The 22,055-nt window shown below is 39.6% G+C and overlaps 1 protein-coding gene across 1 annotated transcript; it reads left to right on the forward strand.

The window, feature by feature from the left end:
- The first annotated feature begins 89 nt into the window (after nt 1–89).
- ppm1ab (protein phosphatase, Mg2+/Mn2+ dependent, 1Ab) lies at nt 90–9,822 on the forward strand. The gene is made up of 3 exons (XM_023973542.2): nt 90–272; nt 3,934–4,840; nt 8,472–9,822. The coding sequence occupies exons 2-3, from the start codon at nt 3,956–3,958 to the stop codon at nt 8,610–8,612; spliced, it is 1,026 nt and encodes a 341-aa protein (XP_023829310.1). The 5' UTR covers nt 90–272; nt 3,934–3,955; the 3' UTR covers nt 8,613–9,822.
- The last annotated feature ends 12,233 nt before the right edge of the window (nt 9,823–22,055 follow it).

Here is a 22,055-nt window from a genome sequence, read left to right on the forward strand (position 1 = left end):
AGTGCAGCTATCTGACGTAAGAAAATGGGTTATACGTCATTGGGTTCAATGTGGGACTTTTATTTTGAAGACGAACCGCCTATTGCTCCTCATCGCTAAAGCTACTCACTTGGTGGTGGTCAAGGCACTGACGTCGGCGTTTCATTCACACTATTCCAATACTATCTGTTTTTTTCAGATTCTACTTTAGCTAGCTTTTTAACCAATAAGTTAGCAGTTTGTTTACCTGCCAGAGTTCACTAACGTTATAGCTATAGGTTCTAGAGGATTTGGTAAGTAGCTAGTTCATTTTAGTTAGCGTTACGCAGCATCTCTGTTGTTGCATGCCAACCAAGGTAGCTTGCTAGCTCTACCTTACGACGTAAGGTTACTAATTTACGTTAGATAGCTGGCTAACCGGCTAACTAGAGCTAGCTAGGGGCGTTGTGACAAAACAGAGCTTGTGATGTAATATTTCCATGCAAGAGTCAAATGTAGCTAGCGAGCTACTAAGCAGTTGGGCAAAATGCATCCGAAATTGTCTCAAAGCTAGGTACAGTAATAAGCATTACTGTTGATATATTTAAGTATCAATAAATTAAAAGTCATGAGAGCAACATTAGCTAGCTAACGTTCGCTAACTACGTTACTCTTAACTTGATTTGAAGCTGTGCATTACATCATCAGTATGTTTGTTTCATCAAGAACACTCCTCTAGGTGTATGCTAGGCCTATATTCTGATATTCGGTTTTAATATCATAGCTAGTTACTTATTAAACTGTACGCTGAAGCTTTGTCATCCATCAAGCATACCCCTCCAATCTCTATCCATCCATTAACCCCTCAAACCTGACATCCATAAACATTTCCAACCCGTTTTTATCCATATCCCACCCATCAACCTGTCCACCTATCTAGCGGTGCATTCAGGATGCTGTGAACGTAGTCTGATTAAACAGGCTGTTATACAGTTATACACAGCCTGAAACGTATGCCTGCAAAATCGTGTTAATGTCCCTTACAAGCCAGAATTTTGAATACAATTACGTTTGAACTTTCTCTACCAATGGTCTGTGCAGTTTGTCCTTCAGATGCTTGAAAATTGAGACAACATATCTACTGGAACGTATTGTTTAGAGAGCCAGTAGGTATATGGTTGGTTCAGCACCCAGGTAAAGTTAGCATGTTTTCTCTCGTCAATAGACCTGTTGGTTGTTTAGCAACAAAACTGAGCCGTTGGCAACTATGGGGGAAAACAGATGGGGTTGGCTTAGATTGTTGACAACTTGTAAGCTTTATTTAGTCTCCAATGTTTATTGAAAACATAAATACATTTGAACAATGAGCAAAAACTATGTGGACACCCCTTCAAATTAAAGGATTCGGCTATTTCAGCCAAACCCATTGCTGACAGGTGTATAAAATCAAGCACACAGCCATGCAATCTCCAAAGACAAACATTAGTAGAATGGCCTTACTGGAGCTCAGTGACTTTCAACTTGGCACTATAATAGGATGCCACCTTTCCAACAAGTCAGTTTGTCAAGTGTGTCATTTCTGCCCTGCTAGAGCTGCCCTGGTCAACTGTAAGTGCTGTTATTGTGAAGTGGAAACGTCTAGGAGCAACAATGGCTTAGCCGGGAAGTGGTATGCCACACAAACTCACAGAATGGGACCGGTCGCGTTTTGAAACGCGTAACGCGTTAAACTCGTCTGTCCTCGGTTGCAACATTCACCAAAATGCATTTGGAAGCAACGTCTGCACAATAACTGTTAGTCGGGAGCTTCATGAAATTGGTTTCCATGGCCAAGCAGACGCATACAAGCCTAAGATCACCATGCACTATGCCAAGCGTCGGCTGTAGTATTGTAAAGGTCGCCGCCATTGGACTCTGGAGTAGTGAATCATGCCTCACCATCTGGCAGTCCGACAGGTGAATCTGGGTTTGGTGGATGCCAGGAGAACTCTATCTGCCTCAATGCATAGTGCCAACTAAAATTTGGTTGAGGAGGAATAATGGTCTGTGGCAGTTTTTCATGGTTCCCTCTAGGCCCCTTAGTTCCAGTGAAGGGAAATCATAACGCTACAGCATACAATGACATTCTTGACTACTCTGTACTTCCAACTTTGTGGCACAGTTTGGGGAAGGCCCTTTCCTGTTTCAGCATGGCAATGCCCCTGTGCACAAAGTAAGGTCCATGCAGAAATGGTTTGTCGAGATCGGTGTGGAAGAACTAGACTGGCCTGCGCAGTTCCCTGACCTCATCCCCATCGAACGCCTTTGGGATGAATTGGAACACCGGCTGCGAGCCAGGTCTAATTGCCCAACATCAGTGCCCGATCTCACTGATGCTCTTGTTGCTGAATGGAAACAAGTCCCCGCAGCAATGTTCCAACATCTAGTGGAAAGCATTCCCAGAAGAGTGGATGCTGTTATAGCAGCAAAGGAGGGACCAACTCAATATTAATGCCCATGATTTTGAAATGCGATGTTCGGCGAGCAGCTGTCCACATACTTTTGGTCATGTAGTGTACATCGTTATAGGTTTTAGCTAGCTAGCGAATTTTTGCCATATTTGCATTGACCTGAAATCAGTCAAAACACCTCAAAACAAGACTATGCTATCAATAACAAGATTAAACAAGCCGAGTGGCGCAGCAGTCTAAGGCACTGCATCTCAGTGCTAGAGGCGTCACTACAGACACCCTGGTTCGAATCCAGGCTATATCACAACCGGCCATGACTGGGAGTCCTATACAATTGGCCCAGCGTCGTCCAGGTTTGGCCGGTGTAGGCCGTCATAAGAATTTGTTCTTAACTGACTTGCCTAGTTAAATAATGGTTAAACAAATTTTACAATTCCCAACATGGCAGTTTCTTGTCATTCTTGCTAGCAATCTGGCCATCCAGAATCACAACATGCTGACTTTTGCCCCTTGGAAGCGCACACATAATTTTTGTGATGTTGTCAGCTAACCCATCTATAACTATTGAACCATGCATGCCATGATAATGAAAAAGGTATATTCTGAATCGGGAGGATGGCGAACAATCCAGACTTTTTTTATTTAAAAAATGTATAAATATGAAGAGATTCAGAATATACAATTTTCATTGCCATGACATGCTTGATTCACTAGCTATTGATGAGAGAAAGTTTAATATTTGGTTCTATAATTAATAGCCTTTGAACCAAGCATGACAAGACAATGAAAATTGTATATTCTGAATCAGGAGAGGATGGAGAACAATCAACCCTTTTCAATCTTAAAAAAAAAGAAAATGTGTGGATTGTTCTCCAGCCTCCCCTGATTCAGAATATACCATTGTCATGGCATGCTTGGTTCAATATCTATTGGCGAGAGGAAAACAATTATCCAATATAAAACTATACAATACTTTCCTGTGAATATTTTGTCAAAAATTTTGGGCAGTTGAAGGACAAACCGCAAAGACAACCAGAAGAGTAGGGTTTTAAATGTAATTTTATTCAACATTCTGGCTTGTAAGGAACATTTATATGATTTTGCAGGCATTAGTTTCAGGCTGTATATACTGTACCAATTAATTTTGTATTACAGCCTGTTTAATCAGACTACGTGAACGTGGAATGACAGTGTTCAATTGAATGTTTGATTTACAGACCGTTGTCAGTAATAAGAGAAGAATGTGATTGTGCTGTGCATTAAACATTGCGCACACATCAAAACTATTACCTGCTTTAGTTTACTGCATGTTAATCGTTAGATGTTTTCTGACAAATTTTTGCTCAGCAGTAATTGCCTTTTAGGCAAAGAAGAAATCATGTTTGTGCTACCACAAAAGTAAATCTGTCCTCTGGCCTAGACAGTTATAGGAAAGAAATAGTTACAAACATGATCACTTACATTTTTTTGATTGTTCTGCAAAGGCAACTTAATTGATTAGCACATTTTTCTTGTCATTTTATAGGATAAAGCTACCCAAAAAAGAGATGGGGGCATTTTTGGACAAGCCAAAGATGGAGAAGTTCAATGCCCACGGAGAAGGAAATGGCCTACGCTATGGCCTGAGCAGCATGCAGGGCTGGCGGGTAGAGATGGAGGATACACACACGGCTGTCATTGGCCTGCCCCATGGCCTCAACCCCTGGTCCTTTTTTGCCGTGTATGACGGCCATGCTGGCTCTCAGGTGGCCCGCTACTGCTGCGAGCACTTGCTAGAGCACATCACCAGCAACCCAGATTTCAGGGGTGGGGGTGCAGGACCAGGAGGTGGAGAAGAGGGCAGGGCAATTCTGGACAGGCATGGACCAGAGCCATCTGTGGAGAGTGTGAAGAGTGGCATTCGCACTGGCTTCCTGCAGATCGATGAGCAGATGCGAGCTATCTCGGAGCGTAAGCATGGTGCGGACCGCAGCGGCTCTACTGCAGTGGGAGTCATGATCTCACCTCGCCACATGTACTTCATCAATTGTGGTGACTCACGGGCACTCCTCAGCAGGGGAGGCCGGGTCCATTTCTTTACGCTGGATCACAAGCCCAGCAATCCATTGGAAAAGGAGCGCATCCAGAATGCCGGTGGCTCTGTCATGATTCAACGTGTTAATGGATCGCTTGCTGTGTCTCGGGCCCTTGGTGACTTTGACTATAAATGTGTACATGGCAAGGGCCCCACAGAGCAGCTTGTGTCACCTGAGCCAGAGGTGTATGAGATTGAAAGATCTGAGGCGGAGGACGAGTTTGTTGTGTTGGCGTGTGATGGTATCTGGGACGTGATGGCCAATGAGGAGCTATGTGACTTTGTGCGTTTACGTCTAGAGGTGACAGAGGACTTGGAGAGAGTGTGCAATGAGATTGTTGACACATGTTTATACAAGGTAAGGTCAGCTAGATAAGATTTTACAATGGAGAGGAGATTTGAATAGTGTGCTTTGCTGTTGAATTGACTACTACAGCATATTTCCCAGAGATGGAACACTATGGGCCAACTTGAGTCCAGGAGTTTTCCTGGATTTTTATGACTTCTTGTAACTTGTATTTGCACTTGAACTGGATAGGCTACTATGATAAGCAGAATGTTAGCACTACTGGGTGGAGTGAGGGTTCTGTTCTCTAGCAGTGGGAAGGATGCGCCACACACAGCCCACATCAGCTGTGGGGCAAGCAAGCAATGTGTGTTTGCAGACAGGCAGGCTTCGCTCCGCCTTCGATCAAAAGCTACACATCACGCAAGCGACTCTTTTGCTTCTCCGCAACCACCAGCCTACTATTTATCTTTGCCTGGTTAAGAAATACAAACTGTTTTACGTAATTGAAGACAATAGTACTGAGTTTAATAGTAAAACAACAGTCTGTATCTCTCTCTCCCGTATAGAAAAGTAGGCTGTCTTTGAATTTGTTGTCTCGCTCTACCCTCCCAATTTCCCACCTGCAGACCATAGCCAGTTTCTGACAGGACTCCTGTTAGTTTTCCCTCTGCATTAAAAAAACATACACGAATATCAGTTGCCGATTACAAAAAAGTAGCTGATAGCATGTTAGAATTATTGTAAATAGTAATCTGGTAAATCTAACAGGAGCGATAGCCAAATCTGTTTAGAGACCATTCATCCCTTCAAAACATCATTATTGATTTGACATAACTATTGAACATTATATAAAAAATGAAATGTGTGTGAGCCTGTGTTTGAAGAACGTATTTGTTTCATAAGCTATTGCATATTGCAGGCAATTATGACCATTGGCCAACAGGAGAAAAATATTTGCGTTACTTCAATGCTTTCATGAAAATCTTCCCGCCAGCCGGATACTAGTAAGTTCTGGCAGATTTCTTATACCAAATCCGAGCCAAATTAATAGAGGCGCGAATCTAGCAACAGACGAGGATCGAGACAGCAACACGGCAGTACGAGCGAGCAAAAGAACAGCAGTAACCAAAATGCCAAATATGTCTAAAGCACGCCAAATCATTAGTTTAGCTTTCAAAAGTTTTTCAACCGATGGTGCAAAGATTGTGGCGCAATGTCAAATATGTAACAGAAAAATAGAAGAGATCGGAACCACGTCGAACTTCAAAACTCAGACCAAGTCACTCAGACTTGAGCACTTGGACCAGGACTCGAGCACTGGGACTGGACTTCAGCCATAGGGACTCTTGACTGGACTCGTGACTCAACCATTGGTGACTAAGACTTGGACTCGACTCGGACTTAGCCAAAGGGACTCGTGACTCGAGCACAGGGGACTTGGGACTCGACTCAAGGTTTAGTGACTCGACTACAAAACGACTTTGTGATTTGCTGCAGACTGTATTGTTTTTTAGTATACTGAGCAAAAATATAAACGCAACATGCAACAATTTCAAAGATTTTACTGAGTTAAAGTTCATATAAGGAAATCAGTCAATTGAAATACATTCATTAGGCCCTAATCTATGGATTTCACATGACTGGGAATACAGATATGCATCTAAAAAATCGTCCTCACAATGGGCCTCAGGATCTTGTCACAGTATCTCTGTGCATTCAAATTGCCATTGATAAAATGCAATTGTGTTCGTTGTCCATAGCTTATGCCTGCCCATACCATAACCCCACCTCCACCATGGGGCACACTGTTCACAACGTTGACATCATCAAACCGCTCACCCACACACCTGGTCTGCGGTTGTGAGGCCGGTTGGAAGTCCTGCTAAATTCTCTAAAACAATGTTGGAGGCGGCTTATGGTAGGGAAATTAACATTCAATTCTCTGGCAACAGCTTTGGTGGACATTCCTGCAGTCACCATGCCAATTGCACTCTCAACTTGAGACATCTGTGGCATTGTGTTGTGTGATAAAACTGCACATTTTAGAGTGGCCTTTTATTGTCCCCAGCACAAGATGCACGTGTGTAATGATCATACGTTTTAATCAGCTTCTTGATATGCCACACCTGTCAGGTGGATGGATTATCTTGGCAAAGAAATGCTCACTAACAGGGATGTAGACAAATTTGTGCACAACATTTGAGAGAAACACGCTTTTTGTGCATATGGAATATTTCTGGAATCTTTCATTTCAGCTCATGAAACATGGGACCAACACTTTACATGTTGCGTTTATATTTTTGTTCAGTGTAAATGGCTCAGTTAAATAATGATTGTAAATTAGCCAGACAGTCAAGCGCAGATAGTTAGTGGTACCTCACAAAGCTATCAAGATAAATTCAAGTGTTTGCCAGCTTCAATTTCAATACTTTTTTTTATCAGATATCAAATTAGATGTCCAGCAGCCATACCACCCTGCATCCCACTGCTTTCTTGCCTCTAAAGCTAAGCAGTGTTGGGCCTGGTCAATCCTAGGACAGGACCCAATGCTGTTGGAAGTAGCGTTGGCGGGCCCTCCACTCTTCACTAAAGATCCCATGGCATTTGTTGCAAGAGTAGGCGCGTTAACCCCGCTTTCAATCCCAATTTTATGTCCTTTCTCATTTAAATGTGCACTCCTCCCCACACAAATCCAATTTAAAAACATTGGCTTGGTGTTTGACTGAAGTTTTGAATGAACTGTTAGAAAATGTAATGTGCTGTATATTTAATATATGCCTTGAATTTATTACATTCTAGAGTTACTAATTGACCCTTCGCTAAGGCCCGCCCCCCTTGCAACCTCAGACAACATTTTCACAGGAACCCAATTCCCCATTCAAGCACTGGTGAAACTGTGTTTCTAATACACAAAGAAATTAAACGCAGACTACCCCTTGCTAATCAAGAAACTCTTTGGTATGTTGTGGTGGACTGTCATTAAAGTAGCTTCATGGGAACTAGTTAAAATGATGTCTGTAGTGTAACTAGCCACTGAATGGCTTTTTAATTCACTGTCATCATTCAGTCAAAGCTATAACCACTTTTGGAGCTAACTTGTGCTCTCAAATCGTATTGTGATGTCGATAGCAGATGGGAGTTGTATTCATAACATTGCTAACATTTTGAGAAAACAAGTTATATTAAGTGGCTAGCTAACTAGCGTATCAACATGTTGTTGTCAATGAGACCATCTAACCAGGTGAGCTAGCAAATAATGTAACAAATGTATAATTTCGGGTTTTGAAAAAAATACTCCCAACAGGCTCTGCTTTTCAAGAATCACAGTAGCTAGTACTCCTGGTGCACTGTTCAATTATTTAGCAATTGAAATGTAATTTTTTTTAATGATTTTTTTTGTTTTGCCATAGCCCTCACTGGCTTTCATGCCATTCAAATGTGAGCTTGTCTGAGGTGTCAGTCGTTGCTATCCATTAGAGCGCTACGATTGGTTGCCCAAAATTCTGGGGGGGGGGGGGGGGCTTTGGGAAGGGTCAATTGAAGGCATTCAAGAGACGTCTTGTGATTTTGTTCACGCTACATACAGTATGTCTATGTAAATCCACTCAAATAAGCATCATTTCAGTTTTTACAAAAGCATGTTTTATAGCAAAATGCATAACTTGCATTTCTTTTCTGCTCAACTCTCCTCTCTGAACAGGGAAGCCGGGACAACATGAGTGTGGTGCTGGTGTGTTTCCCTGGTGCTCCCAAGATCTCGCAAGAAGCTGTGAAGAGACAGGCAGAGCTGGATAAGTACCTGCAGAGCAGGGTAGAAGGTGGAGCCTCTAAAAAGAAATGAGTTATGTTACACATTTCAAAAGAGCGAGACACCTATTGTTGTTGCGTAAACTTATGGTAGTACTTATTACTTACCAAAACAGAAACTAAATATAAAAGTACTCACAGAACCCCAATTTTAAGTGTGAAGGCACTTGAGTGTCTTTATAGGCAACATACTTTTTAATATGGTTTATCCTGGACTTAAAATGTCCTCAAGGGAAATGTAGCAAATTTTAACTTTAGAATGCCTAACATATATACATATATATAAAATAAAATCGTATTCTTTGTCAAAATGTATTTTTTCTCACAGCTTTTCCAATGAAGCAAGCTCAATATTGTATCTTCTGGACCTGGTTTTACAAAACATTTCATCTTGATCAGAATGATACGGATTCTGTAATCCCTTATTTTGAAATCCAGGATCATATAAATCCAACAGATTTTTTTGGCCAGTGTTTCTGAAATAGGTAGGAAAGGACCGTTCTGATCTACATATAAAAATGTTAAGAATCTAGATTACCTGTGCTTTGAATATGTGTAAACCATGCCATCTACTGGGCAGGTTATATTACTACATACATGAAGAAAGGTTCACTTTTTTTTACAATTTTTTTTACCAAATCTGTGTTCTGGATGTATGTTAATGTTTAAAAAGTGCTGAGGCACTTTAAAAAAAAAATGGTTTTGAGAAACATGCCCCACCAGCGATTATACTTCCTCATGTTTGTTCAGCAGTTGTAGGGGCATGATAAAACATGAACAAAGGCTCCAAAAACACCCAAATACGTCCTTTTAAAAGTGACGCTGTATAGTGTTGCTGGTCTTTAGATGTTATACACATGCAATTGTGTCATTCCGAAATTTATCCGCAATGTTATATTCCATGTTGTGTGACTAGAGCTATACTTTTCCGTGAGCGCATAAAGGCTACACAGAGAAGTATCGCTGGAGAATGTAATGTTGCGCATAAAGTCACTTTACTGCTTTAATCAGCTTTAATATAGCAGATATATTGTGGCTTCTAGCAATGTAATTGTCTGCATAATTTCCAATCCCCCATATATATTTTTTGTAAATATATTCAGTACCAGTCAAAAGTTTGGACACACCTACTCATTCAAGGGATTTTCTTTATTTTTGCTATTTTCTACATTGTAGAATAATAGTGAAGACATCAAAACTATGAAATAACACATATGGAATCATGTACGAACCAAAAAAATATTTTCTATTCTTCGAAGGAGCCACCCTTTGCCTTGATGAGAGCTTTGCACACTCTTGGTTATCTTTCAACCAACTTCATAAGGGAGTCACCTGGAATGCGTTTCAATTAACAGGTGTGCCTTGTTCATTTGTGGAATTTCTTTCCTTCTTAATGCGATTGAGTCAATCAGTTGTGTTGTGACAAGGTAGGGGTGGTGTGGTAAAAGACCATATTATGGTAAGAACAGCTCAAATAAGCAAAGAGAAATGACTATTGACTATGACTTTTCAAACACCCAGCAGTGCTACTTGCAGAGTTGGCTCCAATTAAATGTTGCAATTTTTCAGCCATTCCTGAACCTGCAACCAAAAACAAGCTGCATATGGGCAGTACCAAAACAAGTAATCTAATGATTCTGACTTCGCAGCAAAATCTGCAGAGCTGGGATTTGTGTATCCCCCATACATATAACATTCTATTGGTTGCAAAATTGTTGTATAATAATTTACATTGAAAAACTATGTTTTTAATCTGGTGTCATTTTGTGTATCAGTTCATAGACCATGTGCCATAGAATCGGTACATTGAAAATCTCCAAGCAATTTTGCAACCTGTATGGCGCAGCTGTCCATTTTTTGGTCCATAAATGAAACTGATATACTTTTTTATTTATCAGAATTGTCTTTAGCATATTTTGGTCTTTAATGCAGGACTGACAGACAAGTTTCTTACCTTCTCCCCTTTCCCACTTGTCTCCTCCATTTTTGCGGTAATGCTGCAATCAGTTGTTTGTAATTTTGGATAGAGCAGACATTTCCATATATTGTTTGTTAACTGCATGTGTGACAACTACACCAGTCCTATTTATTATATAATTTACAAAGATTATAGTTTCATACATTTTTTTCTAAAAATCAATTAGTACGTTTGAGTTGAACCATAATATTTGTTCTAATATTTGGTCTGTTTTTTTCTGGTGGATTAAGCTGAAATTTCAACCAGCTTTATATTGCTTGTTTTAAAAATAGTGATATTTTGGAGATGATTTCATTTTCAAATTACCGAAAGTGAGAGGTTGTAATGTGAATGAAGGGAAAAAGGCTGTTATTGAACTCTGGGTGAACTATTTCTCACTAATCTGCTAGAGAACCAGTTCGGATTTAAGAATAGTTTTTGTATGACTGAAGCCTTTAGTGAGAGGTCCAATGCTTTAATATTTAACCATTTCTGCACTCCGAATATTCATTATATAAATAGGCCTGTTTAATTTTGTCTGGCTTGCCATTCCAAATAAAGTGGAATACTTTTTGCTCATATCATTTTAAAAACCAAGTTAGGTGTGGGAGCCTTTGTTCATGTTTTATCATGCCCCTGCAATTGCTGAATGAGCATGAGGAATTATATCGCTGGTGGCGTAAGTTTCTTAAAACCAAGTGAAATTGAAAAAAAAAGTGTCAGGGTACTTCTATAACATGTCATTTACATCCAAAAAGATTTGGTGAAAAAAACTAAAGTGACCTTTTCCTTTAACAATAATAGAGCCTGCATCACTGAACTTCTGTGACACCTATACTGCGTTCAATTTAACACAATTAAAACATTAAATACAGACAGTCGGCTAAACTTAGGTTTTAAGATGTAAGAATGTTTTACAAACATCCCCACCTTAGTTACTGTCCTCATAATAAATGTAATGCTGGATGTCATTATGGATGCATGCACATGTTTTCCCCCTCTAGCACATATTCAAAAGTCTCTGTACAGCTATTTAATTACACAGGGTATTTACAAACAAATGCAAAAAGTTGCGTATGTACGCATTCTCATGCGCCAAAGGCGTGTCTCAGCTATTTTAAAAGCTGCACGGCTACTCGATGGCAGGGAAATTCTTGAAATCAAATATTGTTCTGTATGGTTTTCCCTGTGGCTATCTATTCTGAAGTCTTAATTTTAGCCGTTATAAATCATAGCATGTCATTTGAGGAAGGTCAATTAAAAATAAACTCCCAGAAGAAAATGCTTACAAAAACATAATTTGGAGCTAGCTTTTTCTTACTATGTAGTTTTGCCATTTTTGACTATCTTCGGGCAAAGTGCTGTTGAACTCAGGCATACATGTATGTAGCTATGAACTTTTTAACTCCCTCTTTTAATATCTGCCCTCTGATGGCCATACATTTGCTCAAATACTTTTGTATACAATTTTGTTTTCAGTCTCCAGTAATTCCATTTAAAAGCATGTGCCTTTTATTCTAAATTAATTGTCCGAATGCAGTTTGGATAAGTGTGGAGTATACGGTGCCTTCGGAGAGTATTCAGACCTCTTGAGTTTTTCCACATTTTGTTACGTTACAGCCTTATTCTAAAATTGATTTTAAAAATCTACACACAATACCCCATAATGACAAAGCGAAAACAGGTTTTTAGAAATGTTTGCAAATTCATTAAAAAAAATGAAAAACTCAAATATCTTAGTATTCAGACCCTTTGGTATGAGACTCGAAATTGAGCTCAGGTGCATCCTGTTTCCATTGATCATCCTTGCAGCCCACCTGTGGTAAATCCAATTAATGGTACATGATTAGGAAAAGCACACACCTGTCTATATAAGGTCCCACATTTGACAGTGCATGTCAGAGCAAAAACCAAGCCATGAGGTTGAAGAAATTGTCTGTAGAGCTCCGAGACAGGATTGTGTCGAGGCAAAGATCTGGTAAAGGGTACCAAAAAATGTCTGCAGCATTGAAGGTCCCCAAGAACACAGTGGCCTCCATCATAATTTAATGGAATAAGTTTGGAATCACCAAGACTCTTCCTAGAGCTGGCCACCCGGCCAAACTGAACAATCGGGGGAGAAGGGCTTTGGTCAGGGACCAAGAACCCGATGGTCACTCTGACAGAGCTCTAGAGTTCCTCTGTGGAGATGGGAGAACCTTCCAGAAGGACAACCATCTCTGCAACACTCCACCAATGACATCCGCTTTGAGTTTGCCAAAAGGCACCTAAGGACTCTGAGACCATGAGATGAGACCAACAAGATTCTCTAGTCTGATGAAACCAACTCTTTGGCCTGAATGCCAATCGTCACATCTGGAGGAAACATGGCACCATCCCTACGGTGAAGCATGGTGGTGGCAGCATCATGCCGTGGGGAGGTTTTACAGGGGCAGGGAGACTAGTCAGGATCGAGGCAAAGATGAACGGTGGAAAGTACAGAAAGCTCCTTGATGAAAACCTGCCCCAGAGCGCTCAGGGCCTCAGACTGGGGCGAAGGTTCACCTTCCAACAGGACAACGACCCTAAGCACACAGCCAAGACAATGCAGGAGTGGCTTCTGGACAAGTCTCTGAATGTCCTTCAGTGGCCCGGCCAGAGCCCGGACTTGAACCGGATTGAACATCTCTGGAGAGACCTGAAAATAGCTGTGCAGCAACGCTCCCGTTCCTACCTGACAGAAATTGAGATTATCTGCAGAGAAGCATGGGAGAAACTCCCCACATACAGGTGTGCCAAGCTTGTTGCATCATACCCAAGAAGACTCAAGGTTGTAATCTCTGCCAAAGGTGCTTCAACAAAGTACTGAGTAAAGGGTCTAACTACTAATGTAAATGTGATATCAGTTTTTTATCTTTAACGAATTTGCTAAAGTTTCTAAATCTGTTTTCGCTTTGTCATTATGGGGTATTGTGTGTAGATTGCTGAGGATTTTGATTTATATAATCCATTTTATAATAAGGATGTAACAAAATGTGGAAAAAGTCAATGGGCCTGAGTGGTTTCCGAAAGCACTTTATATTAGGCCAGAGATTGCTTTAAGCGATTTAATAAATAACAGCAAGCATAAATAAATAGTTGCATTACTCTTTCAATAGTGGGCCTTCACATTTTTTGGTGAAGTTGGGCCTTGTTTTAAAATGTCATTATTAATGATCTAATATTTTGAGCAATAACTATTTGCTTTTTCACTGAATAGCAAACACAATTTATTACTAAAAGGTAACACAACTCTAGGTGAATATCTTGATGTGCCCTGTATTTATATACTTTTTCACATTAAGTTAATTTAATTTTTGCAATTTTAGAACCCTTCCATGATCAATGCAAGTTATTATTTCAGATAAAATACAAAATAAATCAAGTTCCCCTAGCCGTTTGAATCGGCACCTCCTGGAGCAAAAATACATTCTTGCCTCACATACCACATATGCCAACCTTAGAACAAACAAATTAGAATGTCTGACAGGTTGATCAGAAGTGTTTGGCTGTGTCTTGTCCTATACTTCTTATTAAGACAATGAATGCACTAGTGTGTCGTTCCTTTGCCTTAGTGTGGAGTAGGCTACCTTAATACCTTGTTCTGCATGCATATGTTTGACTTAGTCATCCATTTTATTTGCACAAGAACGACAAGTTTGTCAAACACTTTTTTTTCTCTAAGTGATATTTCAAGAAGTTGGCAATTAAGCCATTTTTTTTTACCCATTCAACTCATGGATACCATTTTTATGTCTCTGCATCAGAGTATGTGAGCAGAGTTGAGCATTTGGAAATCGCTCACAAAGTAGTATTTGCGCACCACACCAGCACTCAATGTCATTTCCCCACTCCGTAAAAAAAAATCACTCAGCGCTCACAGAAAAAAAGAAAGATCATTTAGCAAACACCCCCATCTACTTTTGTAACTATGTACCATTTGGTTTTGAAGTAGGCTATTGTAAGAAGCTTCAGCATTTCAGCAACATGTCGTAGGCTATTTAACAAGGACCTACCTGATGATATGCGGCTGCTGTGTAAAAAAAAATACTTGCTTTCTCTAATCTATTGATGATCAGCTGTAACTGTGGCTCTGTTGTGCTCACATTTTACAGTTGATAGACAACTTTCTTTAACACTGTTCCAAACTTACACTCTTATTTTTTTAATTTTTATAATAGCCTATTTAAACATCTAAATATCTCTGATGCTGCTGCATGTGCTCATTCCTTTTCTTCCTATCAATTACACAGGTTGTGTGACCTATTTCTTGGTTGAGTCATATCAACATCTCTGCTCATTAGTGGTAGGGTAGGCTTAATAAATACAATAGAATATGTCTTATTATAAGAACAGTGATAAAGGAAATAAAAAATGCTGGGCAGAACATGCCCAGAGCTTGTGGATGAGCGGTACCTGAACATTTTTTACATATGCTCCTGCGAAATTACGCACGCTCCGCTACTCGCTCCACTCACATCCTCTGCTCTGTATGCAGTTTAATTTCTGGAGATATTGCAAATTCCAGAAACGACCTTAAACTTCCTTCAAACTGCATGCAGAGACATACAAATGGTATCCATGAGTTCATCTGACTCTGGGTAAGTAGAAAAAGGTTTAATTGCCAAAATCTTGAATTGTCCCTTTAAAAGATTTGCTACTTTGTATTTTTAAGGAAAATTAAGCAAGCATAATGTGTCACAGAGACTGATGCTATATTTCTACAATGGTATCTGTATGTCTGCTGGTTTGCTTTGAAGTTAAATCAGTGTTTCCCCTATATGCATTCGTGGCCGCCACTGCAAAAAAAAAAAAAAAATGAATACTGGAATATTATTATTTTTATTTGAAAATAATTTTGGGATGCTAGAACATTTTCAGTGTTAACTTAAACGACTAAAGCGAGATATGAAGTATGTAGAAAAGATAATGGCGCAATATACAGTAATTGTACAAAACATGCTCTTTCCACTGACCAGGCAATTGAGACATGGATTGTGTGTGTGCCATTCAGAGGGTAAATAGGCAAGACAAAATATGTAAGTGCTTTTGAACAGGGTATAGTAATAGGTGCCATGTGCACCGGTTTGAGTGTGTCAAGAACTGCAACGCTGCTGGGTTTTTCATGCTCAACAGTTTCCCGTGTGTATTGAGAATGGTCCACCACCCAAAGGACATTCAGCCAACTTGACACAACTGTGGTGAGCATTGGGGTCAACATGGGCCAGCATCCGTGTGGAACGCTTTCGACACCTTGCAGAGTCCATGCCCCGATGAATTGAGGATGTTTTGAGGGCAAAAGGTGGTGCAACTCAGTATTAGGAAGCGATTCCTAATGTTTTGTACACTCAGTGTATTTTTTTATGAGATAATCTTTGAAAACTAACAACCACCAAAAGTATAACTAGACAGTCAGGAAGAATCTAAAATTCAAACAATGTCATGGAATGGGGCCCACATTGATTTTCTTATAATGTTTGAGTCACTCCGATAGCAAAAGAACAAATGTGTATGAAACATTTGTATAATTGCAGGAAATTAACTTTAAAACTGCACATTTTCTCTCAGCCCCATGGCAAAATGTGTAGAATTGCAGGAAATTAACTTTGAAACTGCAATTTTTCTCTTGGCCCCATGACAAAATGTGTTGATTTTCAGGAAACTAGATTTAATACTGTAAAATGTTATCGCTGCCCCATAAAAAAATGTGTAGAATTGGTGAAAATATGCTTTAAAAAAGCGAAATGCTATCTCTGCGGCTAATAGGAGGCCCTCTAAATCCACGCCATTGGCCACTGCCACCACCCGCTAACTTTGCCAACACCGCTGAAAAAAATCCTAGGGGAAACACTGAGTTGAACTTTTGCATGTCAGGCAACCATAATGAAAAACGTAATTTCCTCTCCAGTTTGACGTCAACTGTGCATCATTTGGCTACTTTACCTTTTGAATGAACGTCTTGGTCCCCAATCTTAAAGTAAAAATGATATATATTCATTAAGGGTAGTACATTGGCATGCATGGTACCAACTGCACGATTTAACAAAGACAATAGTTTCAACCTGTTTGCAAAGACTGTTTCTATCTTGATAGCGTTTAGTTTTTGCACTGTACACAATAACCCCCACCTGCATGATTTAGTCAAAGTTAATTTACACCTCTATTCTAAAACAAACGGAAAACCATGACCATACAAATGGCATAGGCCAAATAAATAAATTGATGAAAGGACAGACAAGGGACTTATTCTAACAATTCAAAGAAAAATAAGTAAATAGCATGGGAGCATCTAAAGCTACTGTTTGGGATTTGGAAAGCTGTTTGATGGCCATTTAAATTCTTGTTATGTACCATTTGGTTCTTAAAGAGTATGATGAGCTTAGCACAACTGTCTGTCTTTATCATAACCCAAAATATAAGGTTCTGTTACTCCTTTGTTTTGTTGGTCGACTGACAGGGGGTGTATCTTGGGGATTGGCTCGACCGCGATGTCTTCCACTGGGAGAGGAATTCCCCTGCTGGAATGATATATTGAGGATGTCAGAGATGGGTTGGCTCAACTCGCAGGTAAATTCTTGGAGGATCTGCCATGGCATACCGTCGGAACCTCGGGCTTTGTTGGTTTTGATCACAGTCAGCTTATCATGAAACCTCCCAGGCTTTAGGGATGCTGCAGGGCAGGTAAAAATGGGAGGACTGTCATGTCCAAGAGCAGTTGTAATTGGCCGACCAGTGAGAAACGGGTGTTAGTTTCATTCATTAGGCTATTCTAACTTCTTTGTTTTGGTCATTGCCAGGAAAGCTAATTTTCAGAGAGGCCTTTCATTTCAGGCATGATTTGCAGGGTTCTTGCAGAGGCAGGTCTTGACTTGGCGATGGTCTTCCACAGCTGATAGGCCAAGGTGTCGAGGCAGTTCAGAAAGGCAGTAGTAATGGAGGGAGCGTTGATAGCACAGGGAGGGAGAAGTGTCAGTCGCATAGACAGGCATAGATATACCACCTGGCCTTTACAAAGTTGGATACAGATCCTCAATTTACGTTCTCCCTTCACTTTACTCACCAGTTCCCATTCCAGTCCCGTATTCAGGCCAGAGCAAGACTCACGGATCAGACTAAGAGGAATGTTGTTTAACTGCCCTGTGTGTTACAAGACTGCAGTTTAACATTGATTGTAATTCCTGATTTAACATTGGCTTACATTTGTGTTGCCTACCTCAGGGGTTCCCAAATATTTTATTTTAAGTTAACTCATCTTCTTTCAGTATTATTTCTATATTAAGTCGAACTTTGAGCAGCCTCATTAATCAGACTAAAGGGAGTATTTGGAGAGTTCTGGACTGTACCAGATTGAGCATATATCTTGTTATCTGAATGCATGTACATTTTAGAGTAATGATGTTTGGTTCTGAGCGTATCGGCAAAGATATTTTATAACTAAACCAAGATAGACCACAGCACGTTGTTTCAAATGGGAACAAATGAGTCATAGTGGGCAGAACAAGCAAGGAGGTGGGCAGAGCCAAGCATAAGCTAGCGAGATCCTATTGGCTCATTCTTGCATGAATTTGCGTATTTCCATTAGGGAACGCCTAGCAGTGCGCGTGTGCAATAACTCAATTCGTCTTTGCACTCCTTCTAAACACCTTCTTTTTTTTTTTTTTGACAAAGGGTTAAAGTCTAAAAAACTTTGTCCACTCTGTTCGTAATAGATTCTAGTTTTGGGAACAGATAACTGTATTGAGATCAGATGTTTCACCGATTAGAAAATTAGCAGAATGTCGGCCAAAATCCATTTCGTTCTGTCTACTCCCACTGCCGGCCACTGGGCATCCTCTCATTAAGCGGATGCTTCGCATTTATACATCTGGTGAAATATCTGTCTCATTGTTCCATCTGTGATACTGGTGCATGGAAAATTCCGAGACATTGCTCAAAACTCTCATAAGAGAAGCATAAGAAAGAGGTGACACACAATGCTCCATTTAACTTAAAGGGATAGTTCGCCCAAATTACAAAATTATATCGGTTTCCTTAACCTGTGATCAGTCTATGGACAAGGTTTGACAACTATCCATGCTTTAGTTATGTTTACCTGGCCACTGTTTCCAAATGCTAACTTTTGAGCATTTGTGGCACAAGTCCAATGTAAGTCAATGGTACCGATATTTTGCCTGACGACTAAAACGGAATTCTTCCGCTGCTTTATTGTTTGCTGCATATTTCAGTCTGAGACTGCCATCTTTGACGTCGTTTGTGGTGATGTCAAAATGAGGAGTGTTGTTAAAAACAAAATCTGCGATTGGATCATCTCTAACCGATCAGAGTATGACACATTTTCAAAACTGCTTTACCCACGTGTGTTCTGGCTCTGGCCCAGCCCATTGGTTCTTGGGACCATGCTCATTGAGCTATTAGTGTTTATCCCAGTTCGCAGATGTTGTAGCATTGAAGCTGGCCAGTGTTTTTTGGAGATCTGTGGTGTAAATGGATTGGTTGCTCTTGGAAGCTGTCATATCAATGTTTTATCCTATGTACCAACTAGCACAATGATGGTGCCACACATCCCAAGGTTTCTATCTAGTGCGTAGCAAAGGGATTGTTGTTATGACTGCAATTAGGCCTACCTCATTTAGAACATGGCTAGCTGCATATTGGCCTCTGAGCAATAACTCATTGAATTTAATTTAATGTATTTATTATTAATATAATTTATGTATCCTGCATTCACACTCATAGTAGACTGTCCATGCACTCAGTTACAGTAAATATATAAATGTATTTTTTAAAGCACTACTAATGCAAAGAAAGAAATTGATTAGGCTATTTTCTTTGTTATTATTGTTGTCTTAAATAAAACTGTCTTGGTTGGTACGCATCTACTGCAGCATTGTTCAGGGTTAGTTTCACCAAAATTACACATTTGTATGATTTTTACACTTCTCTAGGCTGTTGTCGATCAACCCAAACAGTTTTTATACTGTATGTGCACTCTGCAACATTTTATCATTGTGAATAATAATAATAATAAGAGATGTATTTTTCCCTTCTTGTTTGGAGTGGTTGAAAAAAACATAGGCTCCACAGTAGTAGGCCTACTACACAAATAACAGAGGACAGGATGACATGAAATATAACAGCCATGTCTCTGAGTAGGACTACTGATCTACGATCACTTATGCCTTTTAGATCACCTCTCCTACTCTTTATAAGGGATCTGTTATTCATTTTTGAGTAAGAAATGCAGAAAACAGATTAATACTCTTTCCTTATCATAATCCAAAATAAAATGTGTTCTTCCTGACCAGCCACTCTCACATAAACAAGCATTTATTTTTTATTTACAATCTCAAGTTATTTTATTATTTTACTTGACATAAAGTGCTATGTGCCAGTAGACTTTTTTTTTTTTTTTACATCATAGACCTTTAGGAGTATTATTTATATTTATGTAATAATATAATATTTGGGTTTAGTATATCATATACAATGTACTTCAGACATCCACTGTTTTTCATAAGAATTAGCTTAAATGCAGTTTCTACCTGATTTCATTCTCCTCCAATCAAATCTCTGTTAGCAATACTCCCAGTTAGGTCATGTTTGATAGCGCAATTAGGAACAGTGATTAGATTGGATGCGTTTTGGTTAAATAGTTTTTGTTGAATAATGCCTAGGAAAAGCAGTGGATTTTTGGAAATTCTAAACGCTAGCCAGAGGTTGCTGAAACAAACTAAATACCCAACTATGTATTTAAATCTGTCTGGGTCAATAAACAACAGCCTAAAAGTAAGTGAACAAACCCATTAATGGAAGCACCATTTGTTTTGTGTCATGAACTATTTTTAAGGAAATAGGCTAAATCTTTTCATTGAACATGCATAACATTTGTAAGATGAAGGAATAATAATGTATTTGAAAAGACTTCCCCCTGCCATCTACACAGACTATGTTGTCTATAGCTTTATATGTAAGATGATGTTTTCAGAAAGCTCATTTCAAGGTCTTAAAAGTTAGTTTGAAGGATTTATTTGAACTTGTATATCCAAATATCAGAAATATAGACAAATGTGATGTAATTTTTAGATGTTTACTATGATTGAAATAAAGTTATTTACTGAACATTCTGAGATCAAATATAGCGCTGGTCTTGTCCATGTTGTCTTTGTTGTAAAATATACATTTCCAATTTACACTGATTAGGGGAGGTTACAAAAAAATTCCAAGAAACGAAATATTTCTTTAAGCATGGTCAAGTACTGTAATTCATCTGTGGATGGCGTATCATGTCACCCTTGCACTGTGAGGCTTAGCCGAGGGAAGTAGGGGTGCTGCAGCATCCCCTGATAAGCACTACCAACCCAAAACATCTTCCCGCGGCCATGCTGTGAGGATCTGGCTAACCATCCTAACTGAGCTGCAGGAGAAAATAGAAACTGCTCAGGGATGTCAGCGTGGTTGTGTTTTGGCTGCATTTAAACAGGCAGCCCAATTCAGATCTTTTTTCCACTAACTGGTCTTTTGACCAATCACATCAGATCTTTTCACATCAAGTCTTTTTCAGAGCTGGTCAGATGGGTCAAAAGAATATCAGGTTGCTTGTCTAAGGCTGTGTTCACACAGCCAGACCAATTTTCTTTTTTATTAATTGGTGTTTTGACCAATCAGATGAGCTCTAAAAAAAATATCTGATGTGGTTGCTGCAGCACACTCAGCAACCCTCCTTCCCACGGCTATGGTGGTAGAAAAATGCTGCATCAAGTTCACAGTATCTCTCATAAGTGTTCAATTGGGTTGAGATCTGGTGACTGAGATGGCCATGTAATATGGCTTACATAAACAATTCAGTGACCACCCGTTCCCTGTGGATGGGGGCATTGTCATCATATGGGAGCATAGCTATGGTAACCAAAATAATCGCCTGCCCAGCATTTTTATACATGACCCAAAGCATGATGGGATGTTAATTGCTTAATTAACTCAGGAACCACGCCTGTGTGGAAGCGCCTGCTTACAATATACTTTGTATCCCTCATTTACTCAAGTGTTTCCATTATTTTGGCAGTTACCTGTAGCTCAGTATTTGCGCTATTCTTTTTTTATTTAGTCGGTTTTGCTCATCTTTATTAAGGGTGTCAATAATGTTGAAACCCACTGTAAATCTTAAATGATCGCGTTTTCATGAATTTGATTATATAATCTTGAAGCCCATTCGAAAGACCCGGGACATGACCCCGGAAGTATGACGTAGTATCATGTCACTTACACATCATATAGGTGTGTGATGAACAGGCCGAGCTGCAAAATACATTTTATAAGGAACGCCCACACGAGGAACCTCGGCAATGATGTCATTTTGCGGGGTGTAATGACGCAGCTGTCCAAAAATATTATTATTCGACAGAGGGGTTTCTGAGCTGTCTAGAAATGTCAGGCTTTTGTATTATGACTTGTAAAAGTGGGAAATAAATTTGGATTTTATTTTCAGTCTTTGTCCAGCTGAAT

The sequence above is a fragment of the Salvelinus sp. IW2-2015 genome, linkage group LG28 (genome assembly GCF_002910315.2).
Source record: "Salvelinus sp. IW2-2015 linkage group LG28, ASM291031v2, whole genome shotgun sequence".
NCBI lineage: Eukaryota > Metazoa > Chordata > Actinopteri > Salmoniformes > Salmonidae > Salvelinus > Salvelinus sp. IW2-2015.

What these genes read in the sequence shown, in the direction of transcription:
- ppm1ab (XM_023973542.2), top strand. Translation starts at nt 3,956, where the DNA reads ATGGGGGCATTTTTGGACAAGCCAAAGATGGAGAAGTTCAATGCCCAC. An exon ending in TTGACACATGTTTATACAAG is followed by an intron (nt 4,841 to 8,471) that starts GTAAGGTCAGCT and finishes CTCTCTGAACAG; the next exon opens with GGAAGCCGGGACAACATGAG.